Source organism: Falco peregrinus, chromosome 3, assembly GCF_023634155.1.
Source record: "Falco peregrinus isolate bFalPer1 chromosome 3, bFalPer1.pri, whole genome shotgun sequence".
Lineage (NCBI taxonomy): Eukaryota > Metazoa > Chordata > Aves > Falconiformes > Falconidae > Falco > Falco peregrinus.
Window position 1 is genome coordinate 56,660,616 of NC_073723.1, and position 23,409 is coordinate 56,684,024.

A 23,409-nucleotide genomic window follows, 5' to 3' on the forward strand; every position below is an offset into this window, starting at 1 on the left:
CTATATAAAGGATACTAAATGACAGAGCTTTTTAGTGTTGGGGTTTTTTTCTCACAATGTGCTAATGGCCAAACACATGCACACAGTTCCGGAGAAAACAAAGGAATACACAAGTATTAAATACTAACAGCTGCTCTGTTCAGGCAGCAGCCACATGCTGGCCTTCTTTATGAAAATTAATCAGAAGAACTTCCACACAAAATGATTATCCTACTTAATTTTTAAGAGCCAATTTAAAATGTTTTGCTTTCAGAGGAATGACATCCTACAGAGTTCAGATCTACATTTGGTTGTAAAAATACCTGCTCTGTATTGCCAGAGAGCATGAAATGTAAAGCCCAAAGTGATTGCCAGAAATCTACCAGTTCTATAGCAGTCCTTTCTGGGGAGTCAGAACAACTTCATGTGGATTGTAAAAGACAAATCTTTGTCTAAGTGTCCTTAAGATCTTTTCAGTATGAAGAGTCTGCAAATTAATTTTCCCTCTTGTTCTTGCTCCAGTGAGCAATTAAAACAATTGATTGCATCTTTGTCATAGAAGCAGCAGGGTAATAGCAAATTAAAACATGCAAGCTTAATAGTTTTGTGTATGGAGGGTGAGGTAGGCTGTCTTGCCCAAATTGGAAAATATAAACATTATTTGTGCCACACAATACCCTTGTTTCTACATTAGGGGATCTTGATTGGGGCCCTATTAGTCTTCCACTTTTTAGAACAAATAACAACCCATTCACTTTGACCTTTCACAAGCAGGCCATACATTTTAAACCTCTAACTGTTTTTGCTGATCTACTTTAGAGGGTCTCTCCAGTTTTCCTGAATTTTCCATTTGTACGCGAAGCCATTTCATAAACCAGATACATTTGTGAAGGATTTTCTGAGGAAACACTAGTAGTTTCTTGGAGTGTGTGGAAGAAGATAACTCCCTGACAGAGCCGGTGAGGGAGCCAGCCAGGGGAGATGCCCCGCTGGACCTGCTGTTTACAAACAGGGCAGGGAAGGACTGGTGGGTGATGTGGTGGTCAGGAAACATCTTGGGCATAGCAATCATGAGATGATAAGAGTTTTTGATTCTCGGAGAAGCAAGGAGTGGGGTCAGCAGAACCCACTGCCTTGGACTTCCAGGGGGCAGACTGCGGCCTGTTTAGGAGACTGTTTGACAGAGTCCCTTGGGAGGCAGCCCTGGCCGGCCAAGGGGTCCAGGAAGGCTGGACATTCTTCAAGAAGGAAAGCTTAAAGGTGCAGGAGCAGGCTGTCCCCATGTGCTGAAAGACAAGCTGGCAGGGAAGAAGACCAGCCTGGCTGAACAGAGAGCTTCAGCTGGAGCTCAGGGAACAAAGGAGAGTTCGCCACCTTTGGAAGAAGGGGCAGGCAACGCAGGAGGACTATAAGGATGTCTCAGGGCTACGCAGGGAGAAAATTAGAAAGGAGAAAGCCCAGCCGGAACTCAGGCTGGCCACGGCTGCAAAAGGTAACAAAAAATGTTTTTACAAATACATTAGAAACAAAAGGAGGGCCAAGGACAATCTGCATCCTTTATTGCATGCAGGGGGGGAACATGGCCACAAAGGCTGAGGGAAAGGCTGAGGTACTCGGTGCTTTCTTTGCCTCAGTCTGTAATAGCAAGACCAGCTTCCCTCTGGCTGCTCGGCCCCCTGGGCTGGAAGGCAGGGACAAGGAGCAGAACAAAGTCCCCACAGTCCGGGAGGAAACGGTCAGTGACCGGCTGCTCCACTTGGACACGCGCAAGTCTATGGCGCCGGGTGGGATCCACCCCGGGGTACTGGGGAGCTGGCAGAGGAGCTCGCCAAGCTGCTCTCCATCATTTATCAACAGTCCTGGCAAACTGGGAGGTCCCAGAAGGCTGGAGGTCAGCCAGTGTGATGCCCGGCTACAAGAAGGGCAGGAAGGAGGATCTGGGAAACCACAGGCCTGTCAGCCTGACCTCGGTGCCGGGGCAGGTTATGGAGCAGGTCATCCTGAACACCATCACGTGGCATGTCAGGACACCCGGGCGATCAGGCCCAGCCAGCGTGGGGTTATGAAAGGCAGGTCCTGCTTGATGAACCTGATCTCCTTCTATGACAAGATGACCCACCTAGTGGATGAGGGAAAGGCTGTGGATGTGTCTCCCTGGACCTTAGTAAAGCCCTTGACACCATCTCCCACAGCATCCTCCTGGAGAAACTGGGTGCCCATGGCTTGGGCAGGTGTACTCTGTGCTGGGTTAAAAGCTGGCTGGCTGGCCGAGCCCAGCTGGTGGTGAATGGAGTCACATCCAGCCGGGGACTGGTCACAAGTGGTGTTCCCCAGGGCTCAGTGCTGGGGCCAGTGCTGTTTAGTATCTTTATCGATGATCCGGACAAGGGGATCGAGTGCCCCCTCAGTAAGTTTGCAGGTGACACCAAGTTGTGGGGGAGGGTTGACCTGCCGGAGGGCAGGCAGGCTCTGCAGAGGGATCTGGACAGGCTGGACCGATGGGACAAGGCCAACTGTTTGAGGTGCAGCCAGGCCCAGTGCCGGGCCCTGCCCCTGGGTCACACCAGCCCCACGCAGCGCTACAGGCTGGGGCAGAGCGGCTGGGAAGTGCCTGGTGGGAAAGGGCCTGGGGGTGCTGGTCAACGGCCAGCTGGACATGAGCCAGCAGTGTGCCCAGGGGGCCAAGGTGGCCATCAGCGTCCTGGCTTGTAGTAGAGACAGTGTGGCCGGCAGGAATAGAGAAGTGACTGTCCCCCTGTACTGGTGAGGCCGCACCTCGAATGCTGGGTTCGGTTTTGGGCCCCTCACTACAAGGAGGGCATAGAGGTGCTGGAGCGTGTCCAGAGACGGGCAACGGGGCTGGTGAAGAGTCTAGAGCACAAGTCTTACAAGGAGCGGCTGAGGGAACTGGGGTTGTTCAGCCTGGGGACGAGGAGACTCAGGGGATCTTATCGCTCTCTACAACGTGAGAGGAGGCTTTAGGCAGGTGGGGGTCAATCTCTTCTCACAGGTAATGAGTGACAGGACAAGAGGAAACAGCCTCAAGTTATGCCAGGGAAGGTTTAGATTAGATATTAGAAATGTTTTTTTCACTGAAAGGGTTGTCAAGCGTTGGAACAGGCTTCGCAGGGAGGTGGTGGAATCACCATCCCTGGAGGTACTTAAAAAACATAGAAATGTGATGCTTAAGGACATGGTTTAGTGATGGACTTGGCAGTTATTTTTTTATTCATTATTGTTATTGGGTTAATGGTTGACTCGATGATTTTATTGGTCTTTTCCAACCTGAATGATTCCACGATTCTATGATTTTTCTCTCTATATTCCTCTATCTACATACATGTGTATCTAACTATATGTACAGCATTTGCCAACAAATCGTTTGCCCAGTTACTGTGGACATGCCTTTGTACTTTCAAACTTATGATGAGAAATGAGTAGTCAGCAAGGATGTAGATAACCTGTGGCAAACATATCAGCTTCAATAAATGCCCTTTGTGTTAGTGCTCCCCTCCAGTCCTTGTAATCTAAAATGATCAAAAATCTGTGGGATGTATTTTGAAATGTTTGGAATGTAAGAAACATAACATCTTGCTCCAGCTTATTTTTACTAGTGCAGCAGTAAATATTTTCTCACAGGTGTCAAGCAGTTTGATGTATAATGCAATTTGAAATTAGATTATTTAATGATTATGCATCAGCAACACTTGTATTTTTCTACTTCCATTTGGGACTTTCGGCATTATATGTGCTTTATATTTAGCATCTTAACGTTTTTCACTTGCTTATTCCTCAGTCCTTCACTACAAAAATGGACTCTATTGAGCTACAGAGGTTTTATTTTGGCCATGTTAGATGTCACATTTTTTTTCAGTTTTCAAATCTGCACTTTTTGCCCTTCTTTCCCCTAGTCTGAGAGCAGGAAATATTTGGTTTAAAATTCTAGTGACAAAAAAAGTCAACAAAGCCCATTGACAACAGTTTTTTGTGACACAAAACACAAGTTTATGTAGACAGATTGTTCAGGTAATCATCTAGAGGATGCTAGGCATACCTGCGTGGCCTAACTTTACAGTCTGCTTTGAAAGATAATTACAGCTGCAGTGACCAGTAGTTGAGTTAAACACAAAGGAATGCGTGAAAGAAAGACCTGGTGGGCTGATGGTTGGGTATTAAAGGCATCCAAGAGCTCAGCTTGAGAGGCAGGGGGAGGTTATGAAGCAGCCATGGCAGAGCTGTGAATCTCTGTCCTGGAATTAGTAAAAGCTGCAAACAGTGGATTCTTGTGCAGATGTTTCTTTTGTCCTGTTTTCGCATTTTCTTGTTGCTGTAGGCTTGTAGGTGGGAGCCCCACTTCAAGGTCTAAGATATCATCACTACCTGGTAGTCATATGTCACTCTCATATGAGGAAACCTTGCCTCATCTGTGTCTTTCAGCAAGCCACTTAAGTTGTCCATGCATTGGTTCTCGTATCTGTTGATGAGATTGTAATGCACAATAATTTTGTGCATGAACATTGGTGACTGTGCTACATCAAGGCATTCAGTAGCCTACAACTGCCTCAGACTAAAGCATCTTGACTTTCTGTAACTGGAATAGACCACATAGAGTATGTTCAGTTGAGCAGCTCTGTCAGCAGTATATGACAGCATGCCTACAAAGATGGTGAGCTTCTTCCCTTGCATATACGCTATCTTAGGTACTGATATCTTTGTCCTTGATTATTTCAGTTCTTTATGTTTTGGGATTTTAATCATGTTGTCTGGAACATAGTGCTCTGTTCTTTACAAAACTCCTCTCTGAGGCTTGCACACACAGACACAGCAACTGGCTTTTGAAAGAAGCAGTATGATCTGCAGCGTATCTTGTAAGACAGAAAAAAGCCTAAAAACCATGTTGAGAGACAGATGCTACCCCAGATATCAAAATTTTTATTTCTGGATACTGGGTTTTCAGCTGTGAAACTTGTGCCTTGGTCTGAACACTTTTGCTGCTCACTCAAGAGAATAACTAGTTGTACCATTTAATTTAGATAACCATCTAATTTGCAAGAAAAGCCATCGTGTCTGTATAAACCTAAAGTGAAGGGATCCTCTGTTAAGGGTGTTTTCAGGCAGTATGTATATTTATATACACTCAGGTTGCAGCGTTATTTAAAGGTAACAGCTAAACAGAGCTGTGTGCTTAAATAATCTCCTTTCTATTCGTCTTTGCCTTAATTTGTTGTTCTATAGTCATAAACATTAGTTTATGTGTATGGACTGTCAATTTAAATGAATGCAAGCTTCTTCACATTTTGATGTGTAAAACTATAAAGCAGACATAAAAGATATACATTTGTCATTTGGTGAGGTTATTTTCTGTAGCTGACATTTAAAAGAGAATTTCAGAGACTGGAAGCTGATGCTTGACCAAGTAGATTTTGAGCTGACATTTGCATAATGAAACTAAGCAAAACCAGGAATGTATGTGTTATCTCCTGGTACTTAATGAAATAAGCAGCATGCTGTTGACCAAGGTTTCTGTTCTCTAAAATAAGTGATTTTTTTGGTTACCATTAGGTTTTCCCACTCTTCCACTTCTGGAAATTTGGGCCATTTATTTGGAATATGTACTCTGTCCGACTTGGTTTATAAAATGTTCCTATTTGGACACTTGTTAATCAAGGTATGTGAATTGGGAAACGCTCTTGAGAATTAAAGATTGCTCTAAGCAGTGACTACCAGGATCAGTTTCCACAATGGGAAGTGGCAGATTGGCAAGTGAAACACTGCATTGCAGATAAAGGGAGATGGCAAAGTGAAGGTTCTGTGTGCATGTAATGGTAACCACAGGGGTGACTTACAAATCTTAATAAGCAACAAGATTTTCATTAAAGTAACAGCAGAATAACAAATTAAATAACTCCCCTATTTTTTTAAAGTGTATTTGGATTCTGAAAGCACTCCTGCCCTTAAGCAGCACAGTGCCTTGTAAAACCACATAGTGGGTGACTTATTCTGTACTGAGTCACTATTTATTGTTCTACCAACAGCATTTTGTGAGACTGAGAGCTACGTACTAGGCAAGCATCTTAAATCGAGTTGCATAATTTTAGCCACTGTGAGTTACGCACAGCAATAACCAGGATAATACAATGAGAAAAGCCATGCTTTTATTGCAGGCCATTTTTTCAGAGTACCTCTTCCAGGCATAGCAAAAGGAGAAATCATCTTCTATTTTCTCAGTGCACTTTCCCATTTTTCATTCCATTAGCATTTTTCTCAAATGCTTTTTTCTACTGCAATTCATCCAGCAAACATTCCTCTCTTTTTCCTTCCATTCATTTCATTTTAATAGCTCTTGCATTTACCTATTGTTAGGGGGGTTGCAAGTACACAAGTACAAGTAAATACACATTCTGTCTCACACCTCTTTATTTTATGCACCATTCACTTGGGGTCCAGCCTACATTTTCTTCTTAGGTTCCCAAGCTTCAAGTCATACAAAGCACTGAAGAAAATAGTTCATATATGTTAGTTTCCTTGGTGTAAGGTAGAAACTAGGAAAAAATATGATCCCACCAATGTGTCTGGCTCATCTCAAAAGCAATGAGTTCAATAGAGATTTCTTGCAGTGGTAACCTGAAAAATAAGGTGAAGAAATGCTGGCAAACCTAGTGTCACAGATCCAAGCACTGTCTTATCATCGTGATGAGTCACAGCGTGGAATATGGAGATGCCAGGATCTAACCACACTGAGTAACTCAATACTGAAAAAGATGAGTGACAAAAGCATTTGTAATGACAAATTTTCCCTATAATTGGAAGTAGGAGATAGCTCCCTGTGGCTTGTTCCTTTCTTCACTGAGGCCTGCTGACAGCATTGCACAATGGTATTTCTCTAGCTAGGTTGTAAGGTGGTCAAATTATTCCTGAGGACTAAAGTCTAATCAAGCGCTACATCCATCTTCAGGGACTTAGTTCAGTAGGCTTCGTGCTTGGAGCACAGAGCTAGGTTAGCTGCTGCCTCGTCCTCTTAGGGCATTTATTTAAGATGGTGTGCGGGTGTCATTTTGGTTGGGAGTAACTAACCCCCTCCTCTGATTATAGAAGGCGAGCCTAGACTAGATAACCGATTTTAAACAACTGAAGTTGTGAGATGAGTAATCATGCTACTTCACAAATGCTGTGGGTCTTACTGAAGTCAGGTAGGTGTTACATAGCAAGTACAGCGCTACTGGCCAGTTTCATAGGCCCACAAGTCTGTCTAGCCTTTCCATTTGCTTAAAATCAAGTAGGTCCACATATTTTTTATCTTTCTCTGGGTCCCAAATGAAAAATAATGAGTTCACCTACCCTAATAGTGAAACCCTTAACATTTTTGTCTGGATTTGGTGGTGGAATGTGCTCCCATACTCACAGCTATGCCTGAAATGCAGATGCATGTGACAGTCTTACAGTGCTTGTTGGTGCCAGCCAAGGTTGTTTTGTGCATTGTTGTTACAGGACATTCATAAAAAACCTACATTGGTATTCCCCACTGAAGCACAGGAAACTTCATATTACCTATACTTAAAGCAGACTTTTGGTTTCAAACATGCCTTTGGGCCTTAATATGTTTATGAAAGCTGCAAGTTTTATTTTCAAATGACTACCTGATGAAATGCTTTCTGCAATTTGTGTGAATTTGTTCTAGCTGGGAATGGCTACATACTATTAACACACACAAGTAAATCCAATGGAAATGTTGCAAATTATCCCCAGGAACATTATTTCAAACACGCACAGGAATTCTCCAGCAGAGATCATTATGTAGGTATGAGACTCTTACCTCAACAAAAGCCTTGATCAGGCAGCTCACTTATACAGTGAGCAAATGCAAAGGGCCACATGGAATTATCACTGTTGTCCAGATTGTGAAGCCATTCAATCGAATCTAATCCCTGCTTGAGGCACAGCGGTCCCTTTGATCACACTCCAGCCCTTTCTTCTCCAACTTGCGGCTGTCCTAGCTGAAGCCTGCCCTATTACCACACTCCATTTTAGCATACAGATAAATGAAAAGATACGATGCCAGGGGCTGAAATCCTCTGGGGAATATCCAATGCAGTCTTTGGTTTTTACCAAACTAGAAATTTGTTGTGCTTTGTAAAAGACTCTTGTGGCTCTTGGTTGCAGCCCTGAGCAACTTCTCTTTTAGCTGCCTGGAAAATTTGACTCTATTACAGGAGAAATGAGGACACCTATCGTAGGCGACAAAAAGCTGCCTATGGCTTCATTGCCAGTGGACTCTCTACAACTGAAAAGGCAGGCGTAGGATATCTGTATTTACTTGACGTGATAAGATTTTATAATATGCCCTTCATAGGCCTAGCGTGGAAACCATTGGGCAAACGGAAACTTCTTTATAGCTGCAGGGAGTAGAGAAGCCAGTATTTGCCCTGGGCAACTGCAGCAATGGAAGTGTCAGCCTTAGAAAATATCGGTGTTCAGAAACGACTCTCCAGAGCTCAGTTTCCTCAGATGGGAAAGGAGGAACTAGGAACGAAACCTGCTAATAGCCCAAGTTAAGCTGGGATGCAGATATGCGTGTTTGGATTTGGGTCACTTGCATCGTATCTTATGCAGAAAGCAGTTTCTACTAGAAATTGATATATCAGACAAGTTCATCCTAGTCAAAGTTGTATTGAAGGGTTTAAGCCAGGGGTCCTCACACTTTTTAACCAGGGGGCCGGCGCGCGGATGCAGTGGCAGGCAGTCATCTGCGGCTGCTTGGTTTCCCCCCCAACCCCCGGCGGGGGGTTCTGTAAATACCGGGGGCCGGATTGAGGACCCTGGGGGGCCGTATCCAGCCCACGGGCCGTAGTTTGAGGACCCCTGGTTTAAGCTCATCTGTACAACTGTCTTCACAAATAAAAGGGAGGCCAGTGCTCAGTGCCTCTCGGAGCTGGATGCATGAGAGGGCCCTGTGAGGGGACGAGAAGAATAGGCAGGAAGGGGTGTGGAAAGCTATCTTATGACTAATTGCTGTTTGCAGCTGCAGATAGACACGTGCTTAATTATCTGCTATATACATGCAAATTTGGTTTGCTGTCACTAGAGTCCAGATGTTCCCTTACATTATTGTAAGTACAACAAACAAAAGAAAAAGGGTCAGAGAGCAAAGTAAAAGGGGTCAGGAGTGGCAGCATCATGCTGTTTGCCTTCCTGTTATGTGCTCAGACTGGCCCACCATTTTTCTGATGTCCCCATCACAGACAGAGATTTGTGAGTTCAACTGGCCAGAGGAGAGGTGAAGTGTGAGAAAAGCTGTTCCCCCCAGCTTCCCTCCCAGGGCAACACAGGGGAAGGGGTGCAGGCAGGCCCCCAGCCCTGCAGCAGGCAGAGGCTGGGCTGTGGAGGGGCTGGGGCACCTGGCATGCCATGCAGGAGCTGCCCAGGAGTGTAGCATCGAGTCTCGGGTTGGAAGAGAGCAGTGGCTGGGCTCCTTGCCATGATCACGCACCCTGAAATTGTCCAGTCAAGCTAACATCACGGTTTCTAACTAGCTTCTCTGCTGTAGGCGTTTCTCTTGGCAGGGGTAAGTCCTCTCTGAGCAGTCTTAAGGCTTGCTTTTTCTTATGTAGCTTTCCTTCTTAGCTGTAAAGTCTTTTTCTTTCTACCCATCCTCGAGGCTCAGACATCTGGGTTTTAGGCATTTTTCTTGTGCTGATAAAAAAACCCATTAGTTTTTCACAGAAAGTGATTTGAAATATTCTTAATTCTTTGTAGCAAAGTTCTTTTAACAAGATCTATGAACTGTGTTCCCAACATTTACAAACAATAAGCTACACAAACACGTCTTGAACCTTTTCTCCTATCAGCCCAAATCCAGGAACAATAAAGCTATGCTGATTTATACCAACCATGCACCTGGCCTTTATTCTGTCGATGGCATTCAGTGTCTCTTTGGAAGGTTTAACCTATTCATTCCATCTTAATTAAATAACAATGATGATCATTGGTGGCTTTGTGGTGTCTGTTTTGAATTAAATTTGTTCTGAGTATATATGTCATGTTGATTAATTTTATCTTTCGTGATAAATGCAATATACATAGATTCAGTGATCACATGTTATTTTAAGTGGCTCAGCAGTGGGAACATTTCCTTTCTTTAACATGGCAATGTCAAGTTACAAGAATCCGACTAAATACAACTTAATCAGTTCAAAATTTGGTCCTACTGTTCTGCATGCAGGGACAATGAAAATTCTAGAAGGGTTTTCTTTCCTTTAAGCCTGGTAAAGGCATAGTGGGATGACTGCAGTCACTTCTGATTTCGAGCGGCATGGGAAAGGGGCGAGCCCAGGCGGGCTCTTTGGGTGTTCAGGCTGACTGGCTCACAGAGGTGGGGTGAGACCACCCTCCGCAGCACTGCCATCACCACTGACACCAGGCAGAACGCTTTATCTGTGTGGTCTCCTTGCTTCCACCCCTATTGCTGATGCAAATACCCTTTGTGTTTGTGTAAAGTTCCCATTTATGTGTATTTGCGTAGAAAGAGTTGTCTTCGGTTTTCTGGAGACTGTCCCCTGCCCTTTATTACATAACAAACAGATTTAATCTGCAATAACAACTCTTTAGAAACCTTGGCAATATCTTAGAATACATTTTTTATAAACTGTATGTAAGATTTTCTGCATGTTTTGATAAGGTGTGTGAGCCGAAGTCCTGTGAAGCGGTTAGATCTTTCCACTCAGGACGGAACTTTGGATCACACTTAAGTGTTTTCTTGGAGAATTGCCCAGAGGGCCTTCAGCTTCTTTACTGCTTAGGTTACTGTCCCCAGGGGTACGTCATTACCTTTGATTTAACTGAGTACAGCAAAGGGAAAATTAGAACTTTATTACTGATCTGATACCTTGTTCTCAGTGAATTTTATTAGTTGAGACCCTTGCCTTAGCCAGAGGAATTGGTTTCTGGGTGTATTACTGACTCTCTAGGTTTGTAGAATCCAGCCAGTAATTCTGATCAGAAAGTAATGAGAAGGATCTAGAATTAAGATTTATGGCAGATGCTGTACCTAACACTATAAATTCTCTATTAAGTCATATCTCATGCCAATAGATTTCAGCTCATTATGTTATTAACACATTGTTAATTAAAACTGTGTTAGCAAGAGCTGGATGCAGAGCCATTTTATTTCTGTATCCTTTAAAATTATTTTCTTTGTTATGTCTTCAGGCTTCAAACACCAGATCTGAACTGTTCTTTTTGGATTTAAATTCTAACACTCTTCTTCCATATTAACTTATAAATTACTGACATACCTATGAATGTAATTATTCATTCTTACCAGTGTATAGTCTTCCTGCAACAGGAATCTTAGACATAGGCTCCTGCACAATAGAGAAATCTGTTGCTGTTCCCAGTTTAAATATAACTGAACAGAGACAAAAGATCGTGATGCCAACTATCTGTCTTTTTATTCTGTGTAACAATGCAGCAGTGCTCAATCTTTATCAACGAGCGGGTGACATCTTAACAAAGAAACTGCATCTCATGGAACATTTCACATATGCTTCACATTTGGAACAACCTGTAGGAAACGAAGTAATTGCCTGAGGTGCAAAATAATTATAGGAGTGTGTTTAAAAAAAATAACCTTATATATTTGGAATACTATCAGCTGCAAACCAGGAGACACAGTATGATATGAACAACAGGCCATAGTTTGGTTTCATTGTTACAGAGAATCCCCAAAACCAACAGAGAGAAGGTAAAGACTCACTGGTTACTTTGCTTGCTGTTCTTTATACTCAGAGGATGCTTCATTGCAGCTCTGACAATGACCAGCCTCTTGCAGTTTTGAGCTGTCTGGGCCAGCTGCACAAACAAGGTTTATGCTTATGCCTTGCACTCTTAATGCCTTCAGTGAAGCTGTAACATTGTATTATGGCACTATCCCCTTTAATGTAAAGTAGTTCCTTTTGCCAAGGACATCCATATATTTTTAGAAAATACAGACAGATTTACAGAAGACTGGACCATTGTGCCTTAAATTGTCTTGTATCATTAGAGAAAGATGCGAGACTTTTTTTAAAAAAAGAGGAAACCACAAAGAGAATGGTAAGAGGCAAAAAGTGAGGCAAGAGTTCATTACCAAGCCATAATGCATTTATAGCGTTTTCAGTACGACCACATTTTCCAGGCTCTTTTATGAAGGTCAGCAAGGAAGCAGAGGGGAGAAAAGTACCCAAATAGAGGAATCCAGAAGGGACAAAGCTACTAGCATGAGGAAGAGCGAAAATGAAATGGCTCATAGATGACTCCGCAGAAGTGGTTACAAAACTGGAGAAAGTTAACTCACCCAATTAATTTGGCTGCTGACAGAGTGAAAGGTCAATGGCTCTGTTGTACACAAGAGCTCTACAGTAGCAAAAGTACAGACCCTTCAAGCTCAGGTATGGGAAGACTGTTAAGACATTTTAATTGGAAGCTCTTATTATTAGATACTGAAGTTACAGTAGCATTCATAAGCAGTTAAAGGGAAGAATGTTTTCCTCGTGTGTGTGTGTATATTTGCTTTTTTCTACAGTGCCCTGTGATCTATTTCACTTACTTGCCTGCAGTTCTCAGTGTTAGGCTGCCCAACTGTCTTTCAGCTCCCATTAATCTGGCTGCGTTTTGTAATTATAATAAATGGGAACTCACAGACCTTGGTGTCATCCACCTCAGATAACATGATCCTATTAAATCTAATCCAAATTAACTGGAGGAGAACCCTTTGCCCTTGATACTTATAATATAGACAAGAGACAGACTTGGCACTGGCAATACCAATGTGGTTTAGTCTAGAGAGGAAATCTTCTGCTCTCCTTATGTAATTGATTTGGGACTCTGACGAGCCGTTACAGCAATCTAAACACACTGTTAAAGAGCACGAGTTTTTTAGCCATGCGCTCTCAGTGTATCGAACACTGTATTTGATCCTTTTTCATTAAACTTCTCAAAACTTTCCTCAGAAGCTTGAATTTCAAGAGGTACAAACCATATAGCAAAATCTTGCCAGCAGACATTAACATGTGCATTTCTTTGGTTATTGCTTCTAATCTTAAGGTGAATGAAGCAAAATCTACGCTGTAATACCGTTGTACCCTTGAACACAAGCAATGAGTAATAAAGCAGGCTCAGAAAGGATGAGTGGAATTGAGAGGTTTTTACCATTGAAAATATTAGTATTACATAAAGGCTTGAATAGCAAATCGTAAAGATGACTAGAGAATAAAAAATTACAAGGCAAGTTTCTTCTGTGGGAGTTACTTTTATTCTAACACAGGATCTGATAGATTTGGGGGTCCACCTGAAATACTATAGCCGAAAGAGGTAAATAATTGATGGAAGTTACTGTCAAATGGCAACGTTTGGGTGGTGAAACCCTTGGAACTACTACTTGTAACAGAAAGACCCCATGACATGGTGTTTACCCAAGGCTCACATCGCTGTTTATTCTCATAACATTTAATCTTACTCCAAGATTTAGTCACTTCTGGTCTGCTAAAAATATATTGGGGGAATTATTTATTATATATAACAAAGATCTTTCCTTGTGAACCTGAAGAGAAGGAATCTTTACAATTGAGATTACGTCTACCATTCATAACTTGTAACACTTGAAAATTCAGGCTCTTGTTTTCCAGCAGTTGTTTCCCATGTGAGAAAATTCAGAATATTCTAAGCACAGAACAGATAATACATGAAATACAGTTCAGTGTCCATGTGGATTTCTTCAGTAATAAGATTCTTCATCAGAATAATCTAAACAGGACAACTTATTTTGTCATGTAAAGATTATCCACTGGCTCTTCAGGATCAAAACCCCTTTTACTAAGTGTTTATCAGCCTGATATAGATTTATCTATGTTAAAGTACAAAACCTGAAACTCTAGTTGGCTTTCATTGATCGTCCCAACAATGCGTGACAGCCTGACTCTATGGAAGCAATACAACTGCAAGAAACTAGGGGGAAATAACCACCAGGATCCCTAAAACCAGAGAGACTTTTCTACCTTTTTGTTATGCCATAGGATTGTACTGGAATGAATACTTTATAATCATTATAACTAGATTTACTCAAGTCTTTATGCATTTTTCATTTCTTCTTGTCAGCATTAAAACTACTTCTGATAAAATCAAATCAGATGGAAGGGAATTGAAATCCAGGACCGGCTCCAGGCTGTGATGTAAAAATCTTTGCCATGTCTGCTTTTTCTGAGGGGGAAAGGGAAGAAGGAAAAGGCTTTTTTGTGACTAGGGAACATCTTCAGAGAGCAGTCTGGTGGCCATGAGATATGAAATGTTACTAGAGAGTTGCTTGATAAAGTTTAACTGTTCTTCCTCTCCATGTGGAAATTTTCAGTGCCTACTAGGGCCAGTAAATCAGCTGAGTATTTCTACAGTTTTGGTCACCTGAATATTTGACAACCTACCTCAAAGGCAGGGGGCTTTACGCATGGAAAAGATTCAGTTGTTGCTATCTGAAAAGATGATTTCCTCACTCCATCACCTCAGGGCTGATGGGTGTTTCTGTCCCACGTGGTAGGCAGCCATACAGGAGAAGCTTTTTCTGCAGAGCACCTGGAGAGGGAGGGCTCTGCCATTATGTGCCAATCCTCTGCCCCCTCAGAGGCCTCAACCCCAGTATGCTTTCATCCCATTCCCTCCAAAAAGAGCTCTACAGATGAAAAAACTCTGCATGGACATAGATTTGTCTGTAGCAGAATTGCCATGAAGAAAAAGCAACAGAAAATTTGGTGTGAATGCCTTTCTGACACTTTTGCCATCCTGCAAAGCTGCCAATATTTGAATAAGGGGTTAATGACCAAAGCCATATGGGCTATTAATCTGGCTTCTTCTATTAATCCAGCTACACCTCATTCCAAACCCACAGAGGACATGCTGCTACACCTTGAGCAAGAAGGCAGCAGAAGGTGGGAGCAAACATTGCATTAAGTGGTAAGGAAGGTTTGTTCGCATCAATGTCTACTCCCACCTAGGACCCGCCTTAGAAAATGTTTTAATTTTGCAAAAGAGTGTTGTCATATGGGAAATGGAAAAAACCCAACTATTATATTAAAAAACCCAGCTTCTGAATGGTAGTGGTAGAAGCAGCTATGTTAAGTCTATTCAGTTCAGCCCTGTATTCAGAAGAATAAAGCAAATGGTACCCTGCCCACCACCACGGGTCATGATCAGGTACAAATTAAAGATCTGAATGTCAAAGGTGACAGTTTTGCTGGTTTCGTCCTGCAATTTACACTATGTAACTGTAGCAGGTGCAACTGCTGTTCCTAATATAACTTCTCTTCGTTTAATCAGAAAAAAACCCAAAGCCTACAGAAAAAGCTTTCTGGCTCTGAAGATCACAAGAAAAAATACTCTCTTTCTGAGGTTTTTATATAACCAGTGCATCGGGTCTGGCTGAGCCCCACAGCAGCCCTCGCGGTGCTGCGCTTGTATGGGTAGCTGGACTGGCGGTGATAACACACGGGTGTTCTGACTAGTGCTGAGCAGTGCTCGCACAGCATCAAGGCTGTCTGTCCAGCCTTCCTCCATCTCCCCCCACCACTAGGCTGGGGGTGGGCAAGATCTTAGGAGGGGACGTCACCGGCACAGCTATCCCAAAGTGACCAACGGGATGTTCCATATCATATGGCATCTGCTCAGATAGAAAAGCTAAGAAAAAGGAGGAGGAAGGGGGGGACATTTGTTGTTTACAATGTTTGTCTTCCAGAGCAACCGCTATGCATACTGAAGCCCTGCTTCCCAGGAAGTAGCCAAACGTCGCCTGCTGATTGGAAGTAGAGAGTAACATCTTTTGTTTTCCTTCGCTTCCACACGTGTGACTTTTGCTACTGCTTCATTAAACTGCCTTTATCTTGACCCACAATTTTTTTTCCATCTTCTTTTCTCCCCCCTGCTCTGCTGAAGGGAGTGATAGAGTGGCTGAGTGGGTTGGCATCCAGCCAAGGTCAACCAACCACAACAAGATTCTAATAAGCAGAGATCACAGACTCCTGCTTATTCAGGCAAATCATCTTCTTAAAGCTACAGAAATATCTGCATAAAGCAAGCAGGATTTAGCAGCCTGTAAAAAGCACATAAAAGAAACACCAGGTTAAAATAACCAAACAAGAAAATGAGAGGTTTTAAGAGTGTACTGCATTTATTTGGCCCCAGAATTCCTAGCATTGTAACAAACTTCCAGAGTTTCATTCCTTAAAGTGCTTCAAACTCCATTTATATTATTATTATTACTTTTAACTTTAATGTACATTTCTGTATAAACATCAATCCACAGAGATTTATATTTTTATAAAATTATTTATATTAGTGGATCAAATTTGCTCTCAAGATGACCAGCATTAAAGCAAATTTCCAAAATTAAGACCCTGGAGTTACTCAAGTCTATGCTGTTGTAGGTGAGAGCAGAATTTGGCCCAGTAGGGTATATACAATATTTTCTGCATATATTTCAAAAGGCACAATGGATTACCTTGGAAATCAATAACATTTAAAAGGGAGTTTATCGAAGCAAATACTTTTAATTTGCTTTGGCACAGTCCACATCCAGAGGATGCATTTGCTCACCAGCTGTTCTGAATAACCAGTCTGATTATAGTGACACAGTGATCAGCAAAAAGGGAATCCATGTTGCACAAATTCACACAGTACTTCAGCAGACCCAGCCTGATGTGTGTAAACTACTGGAACAGCAAAGTTACTTTGCTGGGCACCCATGCAAACTCACTACACCATGAACTTCTGAAATTCTTCTGGTGGACACATGTTTGTCATTGATGTTAATATTCCGAAGACAGCCAAAAAATGGGTCTTTAACTGGAAGCCACAGTGCATCCAAATTTGCTACAAAAAACAAGGTAAAGATCAAGTTAATAAAAGAAGAATGGTTTTAAAAAGCATTAATTATTGCAAGGCTTTTGAAAGAGGAGGAATGGTATAGGACTACGTGCATGAAAAGGACCTTTGTTTTGGGAAGGAAAAAAACCCAGTAGGTACATGAAAAAATAAGAAGCGATAATATTACCTGGAATTTTGCCAAAGTAGAGTGGCTGATGCAGACGTCTAGGAGGAGAGGGTGGAAGTCCACTGGTATAGTTACTCTGTGTGCCCACCTCTAGCTGCACCATGTTCTCCTTCCGAGAGACTGCAAAGCAGCAGGTAAATGAGTACTCTTTCTCACCCCATTAAAGAATCAGCTAGATATGGCAGTATTTTTAGATAGCATCTGCCTTGAAATTTAACTCTTAGGAAAAACAGATTTTATTTTATTTTGAAGTCGGATCAACATATCTAGGTACTCTGGGGCCAAATACAGCCCAGAAAAACTGTCTTATGTAAAGCCTTGGATTAACACAAGACACTTCTATTGTTCTAAAAAGTATTCTGAGAATAAACAGAAGTGAAATGATTAATGAAAATCTGGAGCTGCAGTGCTCTGTGCCCACCATTCTTTCAAAGTTTCAGAAGAACTGGTATGTACAACGTACCTGCAATAGTATGCCACTGTCCATCAGACAGAGGTTGCTTAAGTGTGACTGATGTCTGGAATTCTCCAGCACCACTATTTCCAGCAGCAATGACCTAAAAAAGGTTATCTTTTAAGTTACCATGGCCAAGCAAAGAGCAACAGAAAAATACAGAACTTTAAGTCATTTACTGAACTTGTAATGGCTGGGGTTCCCCTGGTTTTAAGAGTCACAGTCATTGTATATGTATTTCAGAAATTATCCTCTCCAAGAGGAAAGTAAATTTCCCTAATAGAATCCAAGCAGAGGATATTTGACAAATTTTACAAGCATAAAAACATACCTTTGTTTCTCCCTCTCAATCTTAAAAAATTAGGTTAATTCTTTCAACATAATCTCTCAGACAAGGTCTTTCCTACTACACCTTCCTTTCCCAAAGTAGTCATCTACATGTTTGGCATCTCCTCAGAGAATCTCTGTAATACACAAATCTCTGGCCTTTCACACTTTTGGACTACTCATAATTCACTCATGAAGCCTGCAGCCTGACTATTTATGATGACATTTTGAACAAGCATCTACTTGTGCTTTCTCACATCTTGCTTCTCATTCCTTGTAAGTGAATTTTTTTTTCTTCAACATCTTCCGCTCAAACTCTTGTTTGGTGTGATGGTTATGACAAACTTGGTAATGGTTAGGTAACTGATATACTGAGTCTGCTTCCCATCAGCCTGATTGACAGTGTGCCATTGGCCTTTTATTGCTTCCTGGTTCATCCTGTCCACACTGACAGACAGCATTAATCTCAGTTACCGCTGAAAAAAGTGGTCAGTCTTGCCCTTAAGGAGTCCCCAGCTGGTGCTGCCCCTGCTTCCATGTGCTAATGGGAATTAGTGACCTGGGGGAAATTAACTGATGACAACAAGATAAATAATAACACCAAGTTCCCTAATCTGGGAAGAGAAGGTCAAAGCTGAGCTTTCTGAAGCTTAGACTCATGCGAGTTCAAACCTTTTTGTGAGATAGCAGGTTCTGTGGAGCACTGGTATCTTTCTATTTGTCTCTTCAGCAGCAACCACAATAGTTTTGTAGTCCAAGACTCTCATTCTGAAGCTGTTACATTATGAAAAAGCAACAGCGATAATAATCACCACTATGGCACACCCATCAACTAGAGAAGGTGCTAACACAAGACAAGACTGTTCAAGTTGTATAACAGACATGGTTATGGAGCAGCATCAGTACAGCCACATGATGACCGACACGGGAGTGGGAATAAGCCACAGAGTTCTGTAGTCTTTGGCCAAAACCCCAGCGGGTTTTTGCAAAGGCTCAGAAGCCTGAGAAAATTGCGACTGAGCCCTACTGCTGACCACTGTGAAGAAAGCATGTGCAAAGTAGTGTGCAAACAATGGAAGCTGCTAATGGAGGCACAGAGACAGGTTAAATGCTCAATTTTCCATGTGACCATTTTAAACAACTCTGAGGAAGTTGTTTAACGTTATACCTACAGGCAAATGTTGTAACATATATAAGTCCAGAGTTTAAGATCAGAATTCCCCCTGCTGCGTGAGGTCAATACAGCTGAAATGGAAACACAGATTGTACTTACCTTTTCTCCTTCCATGTAAATAGTCAAGTAGCTGTCTTGCTTGCTTCCAGCATGGAGGAGTACACCTGTTGGACTCCTTGGCTGAATGGTAAATACAATCCTAAAATCCAGGCCTGTCAGCAAATTACCTGTGGAGAATTAAACAACGACCATAGGAGGAGGTAACTGGAAAACCATATAAAAAAAAATAATCTTTATACATGCACATATTTCATAATTCCATATACCATAATCTCTACACAGCTTACCAATGGTGATATAGCCCCCTTCATTAAAGAAGTAAATCCCTGTATCCATGGGAACATCCAGACATGGAAGTGCACCATATTTTTGCTGAAGTGCATTCATGACTTTTCCATTCATTTTCAAATTCCTCAGGCAACCCTTGAAACTGTTCATTGGTATATTCTGAAAGCATATTTCAAAACATGAATGCTGAAGCATGACGGCAATTTTTTTAGCAAGAATACCCATTAGTTCTTTTTTACTGTTGGACTGTAGAAAGCCAGCTGGCACTAAAGGCACCTAAACCCCGTATCTGATGCAGTGAAAAGGTATTCCAAAATTTTTTTAAAAAGAATTTAAAACAGGAAAGTAACAGTTGATTTTGAGTTAACATAACTCCTGCTTGCAGAACAGATACTTCCCAATGATGTGTCAAAACAACAACACAACAGGATTTGTGAAACCTCAAGTATGTCCTTCCCTTCCTAAAAGGCTGTTTATTTACATTTGGGTTTATAAAATGCCCTGCATGATTAAGTGTCCAATTTTTAAAGTAATATGAACCAGACATATTTCAGATTGAAATCCACTTCTACATTCATAATTCCTTAATGAGAAGGATTCCTTTGCTTCTTTACAGATTATCACTTAGTCCACTGAGGTGAATATTCTGTGGGAAAAGGGTATTAGTGGAATTACAAATGTGACTTCGGTCTTTTCTATTTTTTAAAGAATAGAAATGAAAAGAGTACACAGTTGTCATCAGTGTCTCAGCAACACACGCTGAAAATATGGATCCAGCTGAGATCTGTATGAACAAGTGAGGAAAAGATCTGAACAACTGCAAACACCAGTCACAGATGGTGCTCACTTGGTGCTTGGAAATATCCCCCAAACCTTTTCAGCATGGAGATCCTGCATATTAACACTTTCACATGTAATTAGTGCAGCACAAGGAGTGTGTGTGTGTATGTGTCAGTTACTTACCTGTCTTTTCAGTGATGGCAGCCCTCCCGCGTAGATTGGTGGCTTAATGTTGATGGCAGAATTTGTTGCTAATCTTCCGTGCTGGGCCCTTAGACCATCAACAACAAGGCGGACATCCTTCCCATCTACGCTGAAGACCACCTTTGCAGGGTACAAACATAACAGAATGAAAAACCCCAAAGCCAATGAAAGCCACTAGAGCCTTTTTTACTTTAACTTAAACACCACATTTTGCTGAAATATTTAAACTGAAAATAACATGCTGGGACCATCAGTCTCTATAAGTTGCGTCATAACAGAGGCCTGTCAACCACATGAAATTTCAGGCATCGGCATTAACTTCAGATGACCAAAATCAGATTTCTAATGCCTTAAAAATTCAATAGGCTGTGCCGGCTGAATGCTAGTTGTGGTTTCATCATGGTCCCATGCCATATTACTTACAGTGTGCCATTGCCCATCGTTGTATTTAATACTGGTTTTGATTTTGATTCGTTTTCCTCCAGAGCCAAGTGAAAAGACAAAACGTCCTTTAGAAATGTGGAGAGCCATATAAGAGCCCTCAGATCTTTCCTCCATGTAAACTATTAATCCTCTTGATGATCGAGTCCGTACATCTACAGAAAAAAGTAACCTGTAGAGGAAAGTAAGCATATTCAAATACAGGTCTATTTTGTTAATTCTTGTATTCTTTCTGTACTCCAGAAAAATGCCAGTGAAACTTGATTTGTGAAACACAGAATAGCTTTTGGGTGGAATCACAGGGTTCTACAACGCCTGCATTTCTGAACGTGAATGAAAGTTGACGTATTCAGGCTTAGAACTTGACATCAATATGCACTGTAATTTTCCACCATATCCAAGTCAATCTACTCAGTTTGGGTAAATACTAGCAGAGAAAAAAATATGCCTGAACCTTTAGAAGCACTGTTCTGTTATGCTCCATGTGAGGTTCAGGCTGCTATTTGGAAAAAACAACAAAGAAGTGTGCTGAAGAAGGGAAACTGCCATTGAAGCCATAAGAGAGGAGCAGGACAGGGCATAGGCCGGGTAAGTTTCTCCCTTTCTGAGTCCCTTGATCCCTACTGTGCATATGTGATAACAATGCCTTGCTCACACCCTGCATCTCAATGGGAACAAAACCCAAAAGATAAAACTATCTATCAGCTAAGGGGGAACACACAGCCAGTGTTGTAACACCTTTGTGTTGTGTCTAAACTGATAAAAAAGGCTTGCTTATCGAAGTTGTCTCTACAAGAAGCCTACGTGACTGCAAGGGTATAAAATCTCACAACTCAGAGAGCGCTCTATGGAGCTCCCTCTTAGCTGGCCTGAAATTCCCTATCATTGTCACACTGCGCTTTCCCTCTGAGCAGGTCATTGTGTCTATTTACTTTCTTTCGCTTGTAGCTTACTATAATGTTTTGATCAACTCTGTAGCTATTTCTTTACTTTCCTGTGTGTTGCTTATTATAATATTATCAAGGGATAGAAGTTTGCTCATGGGCATTGATTTATGGTGTTCATTAAAGTAATCATATTAATCACACTGTGAGTCCTAGTGATTACCACCCAGGCCCGTAAGTGATGAAGTGGATTCCCCGCTCTGAGTAGGAGGTGGGAAGTCTGTTGGGTCACAACACCCTATAAGCAAGATGAAAATCCTAACTCTTTAGTACCCAAAGATTCCAGCAGTTTTGACAATTCAAGTATTAGGAGAACATATAACATTTGTATTACCTGTCTGTAGATGACGGTGGAGAAAACATATAGGATATGAAACTGTTGGGGATGTTTCCAAGGAGATACGCTTCACTGCTGACATTTAGCTGGGTTGGTAAGTTGTGTTTTTGCTGGTTTTGCACATTAGTGGTTTTCAAATACTCAAGGTATTTTTCATTCTGTACCTGTAAGACAGAACCAAAACATTTACTATGCATGCACATGAAAAACATTTCAATCTACACATTTAAGAGTCCCCACCTGAGGCAGTCAACAGACTTCTCTAAATGGCAGAGAAGTTGTTGTCATTCTGGACAGGTATGGGTTTAGCATGCAACTTCAACACAGGAAGAACTTGCTTCAGATGTGAGATGGAAGGAAAATAATAACATCTGAATCTCAGTTCTATAAACCATGGCTGTACAGACAATATGGAGTGAAGATGACAGTAAAAATAAGCATACCTTGAGCACCTTAAGCCTGAGAGGATTTTTAAATTCCTTCAGCAGCATTGGTTCCAGGTTCCTGTATTTGCGGCACACTCCAAGGAATACACCAGTCTTTGCAGTATAATTAACAAGATTTTGAACCTCAGGGAGCTGTCCTGACCTAGAGTGATGAAAGCAGTAAGTGCTGTGACACAGCATTCCTTTTCTTTAGCCTAATCAACAACATATTGTAAAACTATGTTCTGTACAAAATAGATTTCCCAGTGACCTGACATTAAAGTATCGATTTTTATTTTTTGATGAAAAATATATGTTCGATACTGTAAAAAGTTCGTATTTGTCCTGGTTCTGCCCATTTCTTTTTGGCTATGGAAAAACTCTGATGTTTTATTTGCATTTCTTCTAAACAAAGTATCTTTTGCTGAAAGCTATCTATTCAAAATAAACCAATATTCCATTGAAAAAAAAGGGCAAAAAATGTCAGCAGCCTTGCCTGAGGAAGATTTCTGGATCAGACTACAAAACTTTGCTGGTTAATTATGCATAACCAGTGGCAGATCAAGAAAAAATGGCAACATCAAGTCCTGCTAACTCAGTGATTCACCCTCTCCTTAAATAAGATGTTTTAATGAGATTTGTCAAGGGGCAAAGCCCATCACAACTTAATATATAGCTTTAGTATTATAACCACATTATCAGAAAGACTGTCAAAACCAACATCCTGTGTGTATAAAGAATAATGTTAAGTAATACTATAATTTCATAAGTTGTATGCAGCACTGCTAATCAGTAAATTACAGAACACTTTACAAGTAGAAAAAGCAATGAAGCTCCTTGCCCCTGGTTTTCTATGAGAAGAGTGGTAGCAGAACCTGAACTTCTTCAGTTCTGTTCCAGTTCTCCATTCACTCAATCACACTAGCCA

At 41.6% G+C, this 23,409-nt stretch overlaps 1 protein-coding gene across 1 annotated transcript in view; it reads right to left on the reverse strand.

The window, feature by feature from the left end:
• Nucleotides 1–12,536: 12,536 nt before the first annotated feature.
• Nucleotides 12,537–23,409, reverse strand: part of LAMA3 (laminin subunit alpha 3) — a 123,068-nt gene continuing 112,195 nt past the window's right edge. Inside the window, exons 69-77 of the mRNA XM_055800349.1 lie at nt 22,500–22,644; nt 22,054–22,220; nt 20,758–20,947; nt 20,314–20,454; nt 19,350–19,509; nt 19,102–19,229; nt 17,511–17,604; nt 17,048–17,167; nt 12,537–16,866 (exon numbers count right to left, since the gene is read on the reverse strand). Coding sequence (XP_055656324.1) covers nt 16,721–16,866; nt 17,048–17,167; nt 17,511–17,604; nt 19,102–19,229; nt 19,350–19,509; nt 20,314–20,454; nt 20,758–20,947; nt 22,054–22,220; nt 22,500–22,644 — 1,291 coding nt within the window. The 3' untranslated portion in view covers nt 12,537–16,720. The remainder of the gene's footprint in view (nt 16,867–17,047; nt 17,168–17,510; nt 17,605–19,101; nt 19,230–19,349; nt 19,510–20,313; nt 20,455–20,757; nt 20,948–22,053; nt 22,221–22,499; nt 22,645–23,409) is intronic.